At 40.2% G+C, this 16,150-nt stretch overlaps 1 protein-coding gene and 2 long non-coding RNA genes across 3 annotated transcripts in view; 1 reads left to right on the forward strand and 2 right to left on the reverse strand.

The window, feature by feature from the left end:
- Positions 1 to 597: 597 nt before the first annotated feature.
- On the forward strand, positions 598 to 1,986 carry LOC121715724. Its single transcript, XR_006033674.1, has 3 exons — positions 598 to 612; positions 948 to 1,045; positions 1,942 to 1,986. It is a non-coding gene; the product is annotated as an uncharacterized LOC121715724 (long non-coding RNA).
- Positions 1,987 to 10,169: 8,183 nt separating this feature from the next.
- Positions 10,170 to 11,501, reverse strand: prnpa (prion protein a). Its single transcript, XM_042099729.1, has one exon. It carries the CDS (start codon positions 11,499 to 11,501, stop codon positions 11,106 to 11,108), a length of 396 nt encoding a protein of 131 aa, XP_041955663.1. The 3' UTR covers positions 10,170 to 11,105.
- A 4,142-nt stretch (positions 11,502 to 15,643) lies between these two features.
- Positions 15,644 to 16,150, reverse strand: part of LOC121715719 — a 3,197-nt gene continuing 2,690 nt past the window's right edge. Inside the window, exons 1-2 of the long non-coding RNA XR_006033669.1 lie at positions 16,104 to 16,150; positions 15,644 to 15,795 (exon numbers count right to left, since the gene is read on the reverse strand). The exon at positions 16,104 to 16,150 is cut by the window's right edge and continues 2,690 nt beyond it. This is a non-coding gene — a long non-coding RNA (uncharacterized LOC121715719). The remainder of the gene's footprint in view (positions 15,796 to 16,103) is intronic.

Consider the following 16,150-nt stretch of genomic DNA (forward strand, 5'->3'; position numbering starts at 1 on the left):
CAGGCTTATCCATCAGAGAGCTCTCTAAGTGAACTAATGTAATGCTCATCCAGACCTATTTGTTTTATAAATTAGTCTGATCTGTAAGAGCTCTAGCTGTTGTACAACAATTCTCAAATGATTTTCATTGGCTTATTTGTTTTAATTGCAGTTCACATTTGCAAACAGTAGGCCTAACCATGTGATGTGACCACCACACATGACGATGCTCTGACAGACCTCTGAAGTTCGCCTACAAAAAAGCTACCATCTATGCCCATATAAGGAGATCACCTGTTAAATTCTCGCGCAGGGAGACGACGAAATCGGAGACGCAGAAGTTTTCCTGAATGCACTTTTGTCTTCAACCTTCGAGTAGATATTATAATCAATGGTACGTGAAGGCGGCACAATTTGATTTTTGCTACCCCAGAGCTAACTTGCGACTTGTTAGCAAGTTAGAGAAATCAAGTTAGACTCCAGAGGTCTATGATGGTCGGACGTGACAAACTCGCATGCAGAAGACTCCTACCAGAAAATGCTGTCTAGATTTGGCGCCCAGTGAAACCAAGTGAAACGGTGTGTGCGTATGAAGGATTGTGCAGAACTTGCCACCACGAAAAGTCAGAGAAGGTACATTAACATTTTGGTAATTTGCTAACGTTCTTGCATATTTTTAGACTCAATATATCATTGAACAACCTGACTGAAGCAGCACATAAAGTTAGCTAGCTAGTTAATGTTAGCTACTTGTAAGTTACATCACTGGCTGTGCCGCTTGTATATAAAGCTAACGTTAGACAATTTAACGTTGCTAGCTTACTTTGCCTTATACAGCTTTAGTCTGTATGTTTTGAATGGTGTTAAGGCATGCTGTAGCCAAAATGCACAGAATTTTAAAATGTCTTTGGGATGTCAGTCAAGATGACGAAGCTAACGTTATCGCCACTGGTTTAAACTGGTTCCAGCTCAATTCCACTGAAAACAGGCCGGCAGCTTCTTAAAAAATTGGAAGACTACGCTAGATCATCAGATCAAATTGCTGAACAAACAGCGTACCAAAATGGTAAGTATATTTTTCCCCACAATATGTTCTCACTTTTGTTTAACCTGCTATAAATTACAGCATATTGTAACAGGAGTGAAAGGGCATTCTTGTAACCCAGGTAAACTAGGAAGTAGCGTTGCTGCGGTCGAGGGATCGTGAAATAGGCAAGTCAGCATCTGCAGTCATGAATAACTTACCAGTCAACATTTCTTTTGCAATTAATAGAATCTGTAGCATGCAAATCAAACCAGCTATTAGCCTAACTGAAATAAAACCATGATGTATCTAGGTATGGTGAAGGGTATGTGATGTGGGGCTATCTATCTATCTTTTAATTACAAAGGCCAAGGGAACTTTATCAGGATGCATAGTATCCTGAGTCCATTCAATAACTGGCCTTTAAAAATAAAAATCTGCCTGCCTCTATGGGATTTTAACATAGGGGGTTCCTTACTTATGCCCCCTGTATTTTAAGGAATAACATTTATTAATTTACGATACCTGGTTCATTCACAAAGAATATTGGTGTGTTTAAAGGTTGGATTTTTTCCTCATTTTTTAATTGAGGCATTAAGATCAATTTCCAACAGATGATTTATTGTATTCCTCTGGTTGTCTTAACTTATGCACAGTTGATGGTTTTATAAAGACACCCCTACACCAATAAATAGTTCATGTAGACTGTCACACAATGGTAAGTGGAACATTGGCCACAGCTTGTAACAACTTCATTTTTTACCATTCTTTGCGTAGGGATGTGTACACAAGGATGTGTAACCTTGTGTAACTTTGTGTAACTTGGGAATTACAACAGAAAGGAACACGTTTCAGCTAATCAAAATCAATGACTGCAAGTGTCAGTTTCAGAGCTATTATTACCACACTGATAGATTGATTTTGCTTTTTATTTGCAGCCTACGTTATGCACTGTGGAACGCTCTGCGGATGGACAGCTGTGGAATCCGCAAAGGTCAAGAAGGCTTTTGTTACGAGGGCTGGAGGTTCCAAAACATCCATGAAGCTGGGGTAATTTTCTCTTATTTTAAATGATTTCCAATTGTGGTGAGCATTATTGGTGGGCTTTTTATAAAGGGTAGGCCTCTATTGCACTAAAATTATTCAACCTTTATACAGTTAACATCAAACTGTGTAGCTACGAAAGCTACAAAATCACATTGTCATAGAAATGATAGAGGCGAAATTTCCACTAGGTTTTATGAAGATATTTTACAGATGGGCTGAACATACATCAAAAGTAAAAAAAATGACATGGCCAAAATGATTAACTCACCAACAATATTTATTGTATGGTGTATACCAGGGATCACCAAATGGCGGACCGCGATCCGAGTCCGGACCGTGACATGATCCTATCCGGACCCAGACCATAATAGCCTAATTTAGATTTTCACGTAAGATTTCAAAGCTGCGCTAAATGTTTCGTTGGTTAGGATAACAGCATTTACTTCAGGAGCTTCAGGAACCATCATTTCGCTTGCTGCTACTCAGCCAGTGAAATCTGTGAATTCTGATAAAGTCGAGTCAGTGAGTAAAGTAGTCTACTATGGGGAAGAGACTGATAGCCTGAAACGAGCGAGGAGAGGAGACGGGACGAGAAACAATCAGATGGATATCTAAGTTAACGATAAGTAAGTTATTTTCAAATCATCGATTGCTCAAAGAGGAGGAAGCTAGACAGCGAGAACAGAGCTTTATATAACGATACGGGGGCAATACCACGCAAAACTGTCACGTCCGTAACGCCAACTAGGCTAAATATGGATGTGACAGGTTTGGGCAGAATTGCCCTGGACCTCTTCTATTCTGAGACAGGTGATTTTTAAAAGCGCCAATTTGAAGCACCTCTACTAGACAAAGCATATTGAGCAAGCATAGGGTAGGCTAGGCCCATTCAACAGTGAACTGAGACCACAGAATATTTTACGATTTAAGAAGGCAATATGATTGATCCACCACAATCTAGTTAAGCCGACATGCATTCACTGCCCAACAACGTGATGTTCCTGGGTTTCCAGGATTTCGGGTCAACGTAAAAAAAAACTAAAAAAATTAAATTAAACTTGCTGATTAATGGGTTCAAGGAACCAGCCTTGTCTCAGCTCAAATTTTATTTTAAGTTCACGTTAAGATCTTTAAAATAGCCAAGGCTACTCAGTTTTTCTCCCCAATCACTCTTATCTTGCCTTATTTCTCCTCATTTCGAATGTTGCCTTTTAGGCTACTTATTTTATTTCACATTAAACATTAGGCCTAGGCCTACAATCTTCTTGAATTTCCCCTTGGGGATCAATAAAGTATCTATCTATCTATCTATCTATCTATCTATCTACAACTAGGCTCCATCCATCCATCCTAATATTATATATACACAGTGGCGATTCTAGACATTTTTAACAAGGGTGGCACTAGTGAGGCACTGATTCAAGGGTGGCATGAGGCAAAACATCCAGATAAACAGAAACAGGCTCAAGATGTGAAATTGGCACAAATACATTAGGGAAACCAGATGCAAACACCATACTCATAAATTGAAGGACAAAAAAACACAAATACCTTACTCTCACATAAAATGTCTTTGTATTTGAATAAAATTGAATACAAACATATTAAAGTTAATTATCTAAGTTGTCTGTCACTGGGCTGTGCTGTTCTAAAACAAATTCCATCATGGGGACATTAAAATATAATCAATTTTATTATATTACTGTAAATGAAGATATACAAAATATACTCATCCAAGACATTTCCCCCACTCTATGGCCATCTATTTTTGTAGCTGTTACAATAATTTGACCTGCTTTTTTGTCTATTTGTTTATTTTCTCAAGAAACTTGAGGTTGGTATGAAGGAGTCTATTGTGTGTGAGCAATTTCATCTTCCTGAATCTCAATATTATGATAACATAATATTGTCTGGGCAAATTATTAATTACATTTTCACGTGGGGTAACTTGTTGCAGGGCAACCATAACCGGTTCCATGTCTTCCGATTAAATGATTAATCATCAGTTTCTTGAGAACTTTAAAGTTCTCAAGAAACTTGAGGTTGGTATGAAGGAGTGTATTGTGGATGTGTGCAAACATTGTGCACGTTGCACATGGTGCAACTTCTTGCAGGGCAACCACATAACCGGTTCCATGTGTTTGAATTGGATGACTTCCATGTGTTTGAATTGGATGACTAAAGTTCTCAAGAAACTTATCTACCTGAATCTCAATATTCTGATCACAACAACTCTGGGCAAATTACAAGTCAGCACCAGTGCTGCATTCATTGTTTTGCACTTTTATAATCACATCACCAAAAGTAGGTTATTGGTTTTACCAAAATAATTTGGCACTATTTTTAAACTACAAACCTATAAAGTATTTTGATACAAAATATGATGCCATTTTTTTCCAACTAAATAAAATAAAAATGACCACATACTATTTTGTATTTTACATACATGTATCAGACATACTGCCTATCCCTGGCTGTTGGCTGCAGCAACTCAAGCTAGGTAGTACTGATTGTTTTGTGTTTGTTTTGTGTTTATGTTAGTTTTGATCCAATTTGACAGCTTTGCTATGTTGCCCACCCAAAATTTCTACCAGCCCACCCAAATATAGTAGCCTAGCCTAGGTTAGAACCAGCCCTGCCCTGCATGGAGACATATTTTACGATAATATGGAGAAAATGTTAGCAAAACTTTAGGTTTTTGTTAACGGAATCTCCCGACCCTCATTCATCTATTTGCGCAACAGCCCACATTCTGCCTTCAATCCAGCGAGACAAGTGAAATAAATGTTTTTTTTTTTAAAAGCTGTCATCGTCATAGGCACGATATTTAGGCTACCTCTGTTAAGCCTACACAAAGTTGCGTATTAATTGATCGGGGAAACCTTTCGTTCCGCAGTTCAATTGTGCCGCAGGCCAATAAAGGCAAGTGTGTTTGTCACTTACATTTCTGACGTCTGACACTTCACACTGCTGCAAGTGCATCAAGAAAGGTCCCGCTTTACACCATGTTAATGGCCAATCGTAGACTAGGATTTGGGGTGGCCAATCGAATCTCAAGGGTGGCCTGTGCCACCCGGAGCCACCCCTCTGGCTCCGCCCCTGTATATATATTATACATACATACATACATATACATAGCCTAAACATTATGATGCTCCGGAGCTTTGCTTGAGGAAATTTTCCGTAACGACCTCGCTGAAGATTAATTGAATACCCCTGGTGTATACTGTATTTTGTTTTTGTTCTTGACAATTGTCAGTGTCTCTTGAGTGATCAGAGCTAAATGTTTTGGGCTAATTTAGATGTAATATTGAGTAATTGTCTTTGATTTACCGGATTGACCCTAAAGCACTCCTTGTTTACAAATCACTTAAAGGACAAATCCGGTATGAATTGATCCATAGCTCTTGTTGGAAATCACTGTGTGCTGTTCATAGGAAAAAGAAAATGTGGCACAGCCAATTCTGAGTTATGGACAGGGAAGTATAGCCCAGAGCCGTATAGAAGTACTTTTGGTATTCCTGACATAATGCAGGGTAGCCGCGGGGTCTTAAAAGTCTTTAAACAGTCTTAAATGTCATGTTCCTTAATTAAGGTCTGAAAAAGTCTTAAATTCCGTTGTCAAAGTCTTAATTTTTTAAACGAAGGTCTTCAATTTTAATTATACTAGCCTGCAAGCAAGGTGAAATGGGGGAAAAAACTAGCCTGGCGGGCCATCCTATATCATTGAAATGTATAGTCTGGAATCGAGCCATTCACCTCGCTTAATCCAAGGGGCGGGCAGAGAATTGTCTTTCAAACTGCCTAGGCATGCAATAGGCCAGCGCTACGACCATATCCGTATCCGGTCGGCAAAACGGCAAATACATCCTTCTTCGAAAGGAATGACTTAAGTGCATTGTGTTGCTCAACTTTCAAAGAAAAGTCCAACTCCTCCAAAGTTGACGCCAACGCCGATTCAAACAACCGCTCTTCGTTTGCCATAGCCACCTTCCTTGTTGTTCACTGTCGCAGGACTGTCGCCATCCTGTTAAGCCCGCCTTAAGACTCTCTAACAAAATAGAGCGCTGTGATTGGATGACGTCCACGGCGTCAGCCAATAGATATCCCTATGGTTTGATACTAGACGTACAGGCTGAGCAAATTAATTTGCCGCCGCTAGGGTGCGTCTAGATTTCTAGGCTAGGAAAAAACAACAACAATGTGAAAATTCAACAGGGGGTTGATTAACGTCAGAGATCGTCTAATTTAGTGTTGCACGGTGCACCGATACTACAAAAGTGTTGCAATAGCTATTAGCAGTTGTCACAATACCTAATTTTATTAGTATCAATACTTTTAAGAATGACCGTGTTCTTGTTTGTGTGCACAAGGCATGCTTCTAGTGCCTCCTCCCCAAGCCTGTGGCTGTGCGTCTTTTCTCCTCACACACATATGCGCAGCTGTCGTGCCATAAACAGCGAGACATGGCTGCTAGTTTAGCTTAAGTGATTCTGTGGTAACACATAATAATAGGCTAATATCAAGTTGATTTGCTCACTTGCACCTCTCAACTTTGTGTTGCTAACCTACCTAGGCTATGAGATGTACGTAGGTCTACTATTGGGTTTAATGTCATTTAGAAATAGGCAGCGCAACCTTTGCAAACTTTTACATCTGGAGAGAGCTCCTTGCTAACTAATTCTGCTAGCTCAGGTCATGTATGTCATTCGTAATTAGTGCTAAAATCATTATTGAACATGATCCCTTCTATGAACTTGATAGTTTTTTTATTTACATTTATTTTATCTAATGACAGACAACAATGAATTGCATCCACATATCCTTATGCATTATGTGCAACTATTATTCACTAGCCTAAAACCGTGAGACTGAAGGCTACAGTAATTACTCACGTATTTCTTAAAGTGACAAACACTCAATTACACCTAGGCCTACACACCACATTAAAATTTGCCTAGGTGTAATAGTTTAAAAATAAATATTAAGTATTCAAATGACTAAATATGTTTAGCAATTAAGCAGATTAATAGTAATTATGCAGAATAAAAAATACTATACATTAACTGTACACTTTATATGAATTCGAAGGTATATGAAATAGAAACATATGAAATAAGCCATAATTTTCCGTGTGTGTGGAAAGAGTCAAGCAGAATCTAGGTTGCCCACTGGTGTGAATGATAACACTATATTCAATATTACTGATGATGTCAAGGTGGTCTGGGCCCCCAAATCAAATACATTTTTTAAGAATTATCGAAGAAGTATCGAAATCGCAATTCTTGATGTGGTATCGGTATCGAAACAATAATTTTGGTATTGTGGCAACTACACTAGTCTAATTTCTTGACACATTTTATTGTTCTTTGTCCTTTGGACAGTGCCTGGTGAGCTCGAACAACAAGGCTTTGAATCAGTTTACACCAGATTTGCCCTTCAATGAGACTGTTGAGACATGTTCCAGCAATACTCATCACTTAAACCTCACTGATCACAGGAGAAATGTTCCTGTTGAAACCCACTATCAGAACTAAACAAGGCAACGCTGCATTTAGTTGTTATGCGTTCTGACTATGGAGCCAGCTCCCAGATGACAAAAAAAATTGCCCAAATTACTTTTTTGACATCAGGACTCTGAACTAAACTATTTTCAGATGCCCTTTTTTTTTTTTTACACTGAATAGGCTTAGTCCAACCAAAACAAGGTTTTGCCTAGTGGTAAGCTGGATAGGGGTTAATCCTAGTCTGACAATTCAGTTTACTCACTAGATGAGGTGAGGGAATTCAACAAACTTGTTTAAGCTTGACAAATATATCAATACAATCTGTTTTTCAATTGGGCAACATATAGCAAATGTGAGTGGTAGCCATCACATCCCCCATTCTGTGTTTAAGTGATTAATAAGGTGTGTCTGATCTTTGTGCTGTATCAAAATTCCCACAGTTATGAAAGCAGACGGTCAAAGAAATGTCTTACTTTGTATTTTTGAGTGGCTCACAAACTAACAATGTTCTATTTTCTGCTCTTCTCTCCCTCCTCCCTTTGGTTGGTTCCACCACCAGGATAAAAGACGCAGATTGACCAGCCCATGCTTTCATCCACCATTGTACACAGTATGGCACGCTTTGGCACAAGTTCAGTTTGTTTATGTTATTGTTTATTAGTTAATTTCTCTATGTTGTATGATTTATAGACTTAAATTGTCATTGTGCAGTTGGTCCGTACAATGCAATTTGCTTGTGCAGCTTTTAAAAATAATACTCACATACACACTCACACACACAAAAAAATTAAAAATAAGAATACACAATTTTTAAAAAGAACAAATCAAGGCATTAACATGCTTCCATTGCTTGAAGTCCATTTTAAAGTGCAACTGTGCAAGCTCCCATTGCTTAAAGTCCATTTTTAAAGTACAACTGTTTTGCTTTGTTTTATAAAATAAAAGTTTGAAATTCTATGGAGTGCCCTATTTTTTGACCCTCAAACTGATATCTCAATTGTAACTCCTACTTCTCAACAGTTTCTCATTGCAATGTCTCCTCATTTGCTCTATTATTTCTCCTAAGGAGAAACAAGTTGTAAATGAGACTAGACTCAAACATATAAGAGATCTCCCGTATTTCTCCTGCTTCTCAAACTAATATCTCTTATGTGACTCCATCTGCTCTATTATTTCTCCTAAGGAGAAACAAGTTGTAAGTGAGACTACACTCAAACATATAAGAGATCTCCTGTACTTCTCCTGCTTCTCAAACTAATATCTCTTATGTGACTCCTACTTGTCTTATTGCTATGTGTCTCATCTTTTGCTTGTTTTATTTCTCCTAAGGCAAAATTAGGAGAAATAATTGTGACAAAAGTAATACTTATATGATCCTTAAAAGAGAATCACCATTTTGCCTCCTTAGCAACAGAAGGGATACAAATGAGAAGCAAAAGTTTCCTCTGGGGTTGCCCGTGTAAATCTTCACAGCACTAACCTTAAGAACGCTTCTAACCGCTGAGTTGGAATCCTGGGCTTTTAGCTCAGTGGTTAGAGCGTTCGTCTCCCATGCCGGTGTGTGTGTCAAGGTGGCGGGTTCGAGGCCCGTGAGCGGCGAACGAAACGACCTTGTAACATGTGTTTAGGGTCCGGATGGCCTGAGGATAGAAACTCCTCAGTCTTTCGTCTACTTTACCTCAGCGGTCTGAACATTCCATTGCTAGGGTGTGAAATAGAGATGTGCATCATCTTTAGAAGACAACAGGAAACTCATCCTGAAAATAGGAAGTATGCCAGCAGATCCTGGAGGTGTGTGTGTGTATGTGAGAGAGAAAGAGAAGTTAAACAATAAACAGTCAAGTGGTATTCAAATAGGACATGCAATAAATGTCAGCAAAATAGGCTGTACAAAAAGTCTGTTCATGAAACATTTACTTTAACGCTTACTCATCTCTAATTGTATATCAGATTGTATCTCTGGTTGTCCTGTCAGTACTATATAGGCCTGCAGTATATGTGACACAGTATGTCCTAAACAAAGAAAGATTACTTCCACCCAGGTATAGTGACTCTAAATACATTTAGCTCTATTGAAAAGTAGCTTGTCTACAAAAATAGTATGAGTTATTCCTGCTACACAACACAATGATGTAATGCATGATTATAAGAGTGGAACAATGAGTGAAACATGTGACCACAGACACAAGCCTGTTACCTAAGCAACCAAGAACTATAAACAACGGCGACCACGGAATCAGGCCGTGGATGACATCCCCACCCATCCGCTCATCTTTAACCTCTGGATTAGTGCTAAAGTGATTTAAGCCCAAAGATTCTAGCTCCATTCTAAGATCTTTACCCGGCTGGTGCTATACTGGTCTAGATGACCTCTCTGTGTGTGCTCTATACTCTATCCTGCTCCAGATTGGACTGTCCCTCCCTGTGTACCGTGGACAGGCATCACAGCTCAGAGGTCAGCTGCCACCCGAGAACAATCTCTTGTGTTCATACACACACACACACACACACACGTCATAAGCCACTGACCGTCTCAAGGGTTCACCTTTCAAGGCTTACCGTATCAGTCTTAACACAAAACACATTGCATAATATTTCACAACTGTGTTTATTTCACAAAATGCAAAGGTGTGATGTCAAAGCAATGTTTTAAACGTAAATCAGGGGAAAAGGGTCAGACACTGAAACTGCAGCCTTGACAGGGCATAGTGATGCTGCCGTCCATGATGAGATTTTATAAACAAGTTGTTTCCTGATGTGAGGTATTGTCCAGAAGTCAAAAATATACACATCCATATATGAAAACATACAAGAAAGATATGCACTGTACCAAAACAAGTGTAAAAATCAAACAAAATTGCAAATATTACTTTTGTCTCGTATGCTAACACTGGGTGTTGGCTTGGCTCTAGCACCAGTCATCTAACCCACTGGCGTGAGGTAGGACATTCAGCTGCTGTGGGAGCCTGAGCAGAAAGCATAAGACTCTGCCGACTATCCCAGAAGGTGGTTGACTGTCCTAAGTGCTTACTGCCCAGCAGATCCAAGTGTTGCAACCAAATGATACATTTTCACTAAAAGCAGAATTCCCTCTTAACGGTTGAGATCCATTGAAGGGTCAAAATCATAAACAACAGGTAGCATCAATATTTGCTAGTACTGTCACTACAAAACAGACATTGCAAAAGCAAACTCATCTCATGTAAACAAACATTTCAAATCCCTGAAAAGCATGAAGCTGTTTGACACGGAATTATTACAGTGACTATTCAAACAACAGAAGTGTTCTAGGTTAAAGAACCTTGGCTGTCTCTCCTGTGAAATGAACCAACATAGCACTGAAGCGCTCATTCACTTACACTCACAGTCAACGGGTGTCAATCACCCATCACCTCACCTCTCTCCAGTGGCCAAGTATCTGAGTGAGACACAATGCAAATACTCCATTGTTTCATCACATCACTCATTCATCATACACACACACACACACAGACAAACTCACACTAACACACACACACTCGTCCATAAAGGACACCCACTTGTCTGTGTCACAGTGCCCAGTGTCCGATGATGAAGGAGAGTGCCGATCCCAGCAGGATGTTGCATGTCTGGGACACTCTGGTGTCGGCGACGCCACTCATGTAGTATTCCATATCCGTCTCATTCCGGAACTCTCCGTCCACGTAGGCGCCGGTGCCTGAAGCCGCATAGCTCCTGCTCCCGTACCCGCTGCCGTACCTGGGGTAGCCATAGCCACCGTAGCCGCCTCCGTAACCGTGACCGTAGCCGTAGCCGCCGCCGTACCCAGGCCGAACCATGGAGCCGAGCACAGCGCCCCCTAGTGCCCCCGCGGCGGCCGCGCCCGCCATCTTTCCCACGCTAGAGCCTGAGCTGCGCGCGCCTCCGCCCCCCCAACCGCCCCCCCAGCCCCCGCCGCCGCGCATGCCGCCACCCATCCGGGCACCGCCGCCACGCCGCGCCCACACAGGGCTCACGGTCACCAGGAGCAACATGCTGGCCAGCACCACGGCAATCCCTCGCTTCAGATGCATCATGGGATATGTCCTGGAGGGCGAAAGACAAAAAGGAAGAAAGATAGAGAGAGGCCTTGAAATGTCAGTTATATAGAGAAGTCAAAGCATGCGGCTGAGCTCACCAAGTTCAACAAGTGTTAAAATACTCAGAAAGCTGTTAGACATGCGTGAATGTGCCTCTCTAATGGACTGCCATTAGACATAGCACATAGGAGTTGTCTTAAATGAGACTGAAGCCTGGCTGAACCTGATACATTACACAGATCACAACGCTCAACTGTCCAGACTAACGGGACACAGAGAGACAAGCCCCCGTGACCCCTCCCCACGCTTACATAATGCTTCTTTCACTTAGGTCAGGAAAGGGCAGCTAAAAGACACTGGCCGTAATCCACCTTTACCCCACTGTAAGCTCCGCCATCTAAAACAAGCTCTCAGGCTTTGCCATAATGAATGCGATTCTGATTCCCTGACCCTCATCATCACCATGGGATGTTAAGCATCTCTATGCACCATGATAAAAATGCATAGCAGGGGAAATCATACATTTACATAATATGCCCTATGCACACGGTGTACAGAGCGCAAGTAAATGGCTCTGGTGGACTTAGTATGGGGTGAAAGTTATTGTTGTCGCCTGCACACACTTTCCATCTTCAATCGCATCAGCTTGCAGAAGGCTTATTATTTCACACAACACACAAGTCAGTGCCCGTCACATGTGGGTGCCTGGTGGGAGTAGGTAGTGGCGCTGTGCTGTGCCTTCACTATGGAGGTCCTTTAAAAAGCAATTAAAAGTTCAGTTTAATGATGCCGTTTTATCAGATAAGGATAACGTTTACTCAGAGTAGAGTGCTGGGTTTTCTCGTGTGTCTTGTTTGTAAATAGAGATGTTCTGAGCCCAAGCCCAGACAGTCTAAGTCTGGATCATACCCTAAGCCCTAGATCTAGGTCTGATTTGCATGGCCTCTACAGTGTATGATGTCTGAGTCCTTCATTTGTCCGTTCACAGCACAGACGGTCAGACACACACACACACACACTCATCAAGTCTGTCTCTCGTGCCCTCTACAGCAGTAATACACACACACACACACACACACACACATGAAATCTGTCTCTTATGGCCTTTACAGCACAGATAGTCAGTTACACACACACACACAATCATGACGCCTGTCTCTACAGCACAGACTCTCATCGCTTCTGCAGCATAGACAGACAGACAGACACACACAGTCATGAAGTCTGTCACTCATGTCCTCTACAGCGCAGACAGACAGACACACACAGTCATGAAGTCTGTCTCTGACGGTCATCAAAAAGCATTAGGCCGTTAAATCTGGATGTTCTTTCAGCTTCACTATAATTATCGCCCCTGTCCTCTGTGGTCACTAATCTCCTCTCCCGCTCTGAGTGAAAGCATGAGCTCATTCACAAATCAGCAGGAGACTGAACGATAGAGGTGGGCCAGAGACAACCATGATGTGACTCAAACGTTGTCCCAAATCTGTTACTAGTCACAGGAGAAAGACAGGCTGCCTTTGCACTCTTACTCTCTAGTACCGGTAAGTATTACTAAGTAAACGTCTGCTAAAGGTCTGTTTGTGAGGAGTTTAAGAGGTTTCTCTAAGCTTTGTGCAGGTTTACACTACAAATATATTCAAAATGTATATATAAAAATGGCCAAATCTAGCATTTTTTTATGTTTGAGTGAAGTACTACATGTTATAGCTCTTAAGGCATATATCATCCACAATGACTGTAACAGTATGTAATAAACTGTAAGAGACGGCTGGCAGGTAACACAAACATCGTCACAGTGACTGCTAGACGTTCAACCCGTCTCACATTTTGGCATTGAGAATTATATATCAAATTACAGACTAATGTCTAATTATTCACAAAGAAGTACTGAAAATAATTTCGTAAAGGAGACCAGGTCTTACCTGTAAGTGCTGCTGCTGATCAGAATGAGGTTCCGTTCTCTCTTGTCACGAATGTGTGATCTTACTCAGATAGACTGATCTACACACATACATGTAGACGTACACAGCACGCACGTTTGTCTTTATCTCTCTCAAACACACACTCCTATTGGCTCCAGGCTGTAACCACCCCCCCCCCCCCCGCCTTGACACACACACACACACACACACACACACACACAGAGGATAAACGATGTATAGTTGTGATGACATAAGACTCTCCCTCTGCCTCTCCCTCTAAATCCCTTGTTGTTGATTGGGGTGGAGAACCCACATATGGACAATATAACAAAGAGGCTCAAAGACATGAATGATATCATGGCTGGATAGCAGAGCACGACCGACATGGGATTTTAAAGACCGATACCAATATCGATAATTTGAGGATTTCAAAAAACGATAAATGATAAATCAGCCTATATTCATTTTTAACAAACACAGTGTAAAAATGTACTAATATTTAGCATATTGAAAAGTTCTGATCAAGGTGGGGCATTGTTTTTAAATAGACCTAATTATCTGGTATCCTAATATAATATATATATATATATATATATATATATATATAAAATATTAAACAGTGCAATACTTTGGGTGATTGGAAATCCACTTTTGATAGTCATAATTTGTGTTTAAAAGGGTAAGTAGAGGCTACATGCATACTATAAAGTAGCAGAAATAAGGTGACCACCAACCAGACTCTGAAAAGGAGGACAAGTTGTGTCTAAAATTGAGGACGATTTGGCCAAAATAAGGACAGCATTAAACTGTGATACTAATGACTTATGTTTTCATTCTGCTGCTCTGCCACTCTTGCACGTTCACCCACGTTTAACCCATAGACTGTGTAAACCATGTTTAACCCATATTTAACCCATACACTGTAACCATATTTAACCCATACACTGTAACCATATTTAACCAGTAGACTGTATAACCATATTTAACCCATACTGTAACCATATTTAACCCATACTCTGTATGAACCATATTTAACCCATAGACTGTATAACCATGTTTAACCCATACACTGTAACCCATATTTAACCCATAGACTGTAACCATATTTAACCCATAGACTGTATAACCATATTTAACCCATACACTGTAACCCATATTTAACCCATACACTGTATAACCATATTTAACCCATACACTGTAACCCATATTTAACCCATACACTGTATAACCATATTTAACCCATACACTGTAACCCATATTTAAACCCATACACTGTATAACCATATTTAAACCCATACACTGTAACCCATATTTAACCCATACACTGTATAACCATATTTAACCCATACACTGTAACCATATTTAACCCATACACTGTTTAACCATATTTAACCCATACACTGTATAACCATATTTAACCCATACACTGTATAACCATATTTAAACCCATACACTGTATAACCATATTTAACCCATACACTGTAACCCATATTTAACCCATACACTGTATAACCATATTTAACCCATACACTGTAACCCATATTTAACCCATAGACTGTATAAACCATATTTAACCCGTAAACTGTATAAACCATGTTTAACCCATACACTGTAACCATATTTAACCCATACACTGTATAACCATATTTAACCCATACACTGTATAACCATATTTAACCCATACACTGTATAACCATATTTAACCCATACACTGTATAACCATATTTAACCCATACACTGTAACCATATTTAACCCATACACTGTAACCCATATTTTACCCATATTTAACCCATACACTGTAATCATATTTCACCCATACACTGTAACCATATTTAACCCATACACTGTAACCCATGTTTAACCCATACACTGTAACCCATATTTCACCATGCTGTTTTAGCACAAATGGGCCATTCATTTGGGCCATTCACTCAACCCAGTGCAACCTAGCAGAGAGTGCAGCGCATGCCACTTCCTATCTGTAAGCCCCTGCACACCGATTTACTGATTTAACGGACACACACACACACACACACACACACACACACACACACACACAGGAACACAGTAAAGGAGGACATTTTATGAACCAAGAGCCTTTGTTCATTTGAAATTAGAATTATTTACTTTTTTACAAACTTTTATCATCATCATCATCATCATCATCATCACCATTATCATCATCTTCTCTGTTGTCAATAATCATCATCATCATCATCTGTAACTGTCTATGGCATACAAAACAGAAAGGGTCCTGTGGACAAAAGGAAGGTCTACCTATCAAGGGCTTGTTCAGCAATGGAAACATGATGGCATAACTGAATGTACATTCTAGAAAAAAGTCTTCATTGTTACAAATTCTCGTTCTCAGTCTTGAGTTCACACACACACACACACACACACACACGTGCACACAGTGTGAAACTGTATGCATATACCATACCAATGCATCATGGATGTACATTTATACATTTGTTTTAAACAGGGAAAAAATGGAATCTAGTGAAAGTAATGTACCATAACATAATGCTGTAAGGTTGTAACACACGCACACACACACACCTGATATCGAGGCGTCCTATTAGATCCTTTCACAGTCTTTTGGGTGA

This window comes from Alosa sapidissima, chromosome 8, assembly GCF_018492685.1.
Source record: "Alosa sapidissima isolate fAloSap1 chromosome 8, fAloSap1.pri, whole genome shotgun sequence".
Taxonomy (NCBI): domain Eukaryota; kingdom Metazoa; phylum Chordata; class Actinopteri; order Clupeiformes; family Clupeidae; genus Alosa; species Alosa sapidissima.

Coding starts and splice junctions, on each gene's coding strand:
- prnpa (XM_042099729.1), bottom strand. CDS start 11,501: ATGCGCGGCGGCGGGGGCTGGGGGGGCGGTTGGGGGGGCGGAGGCGCG.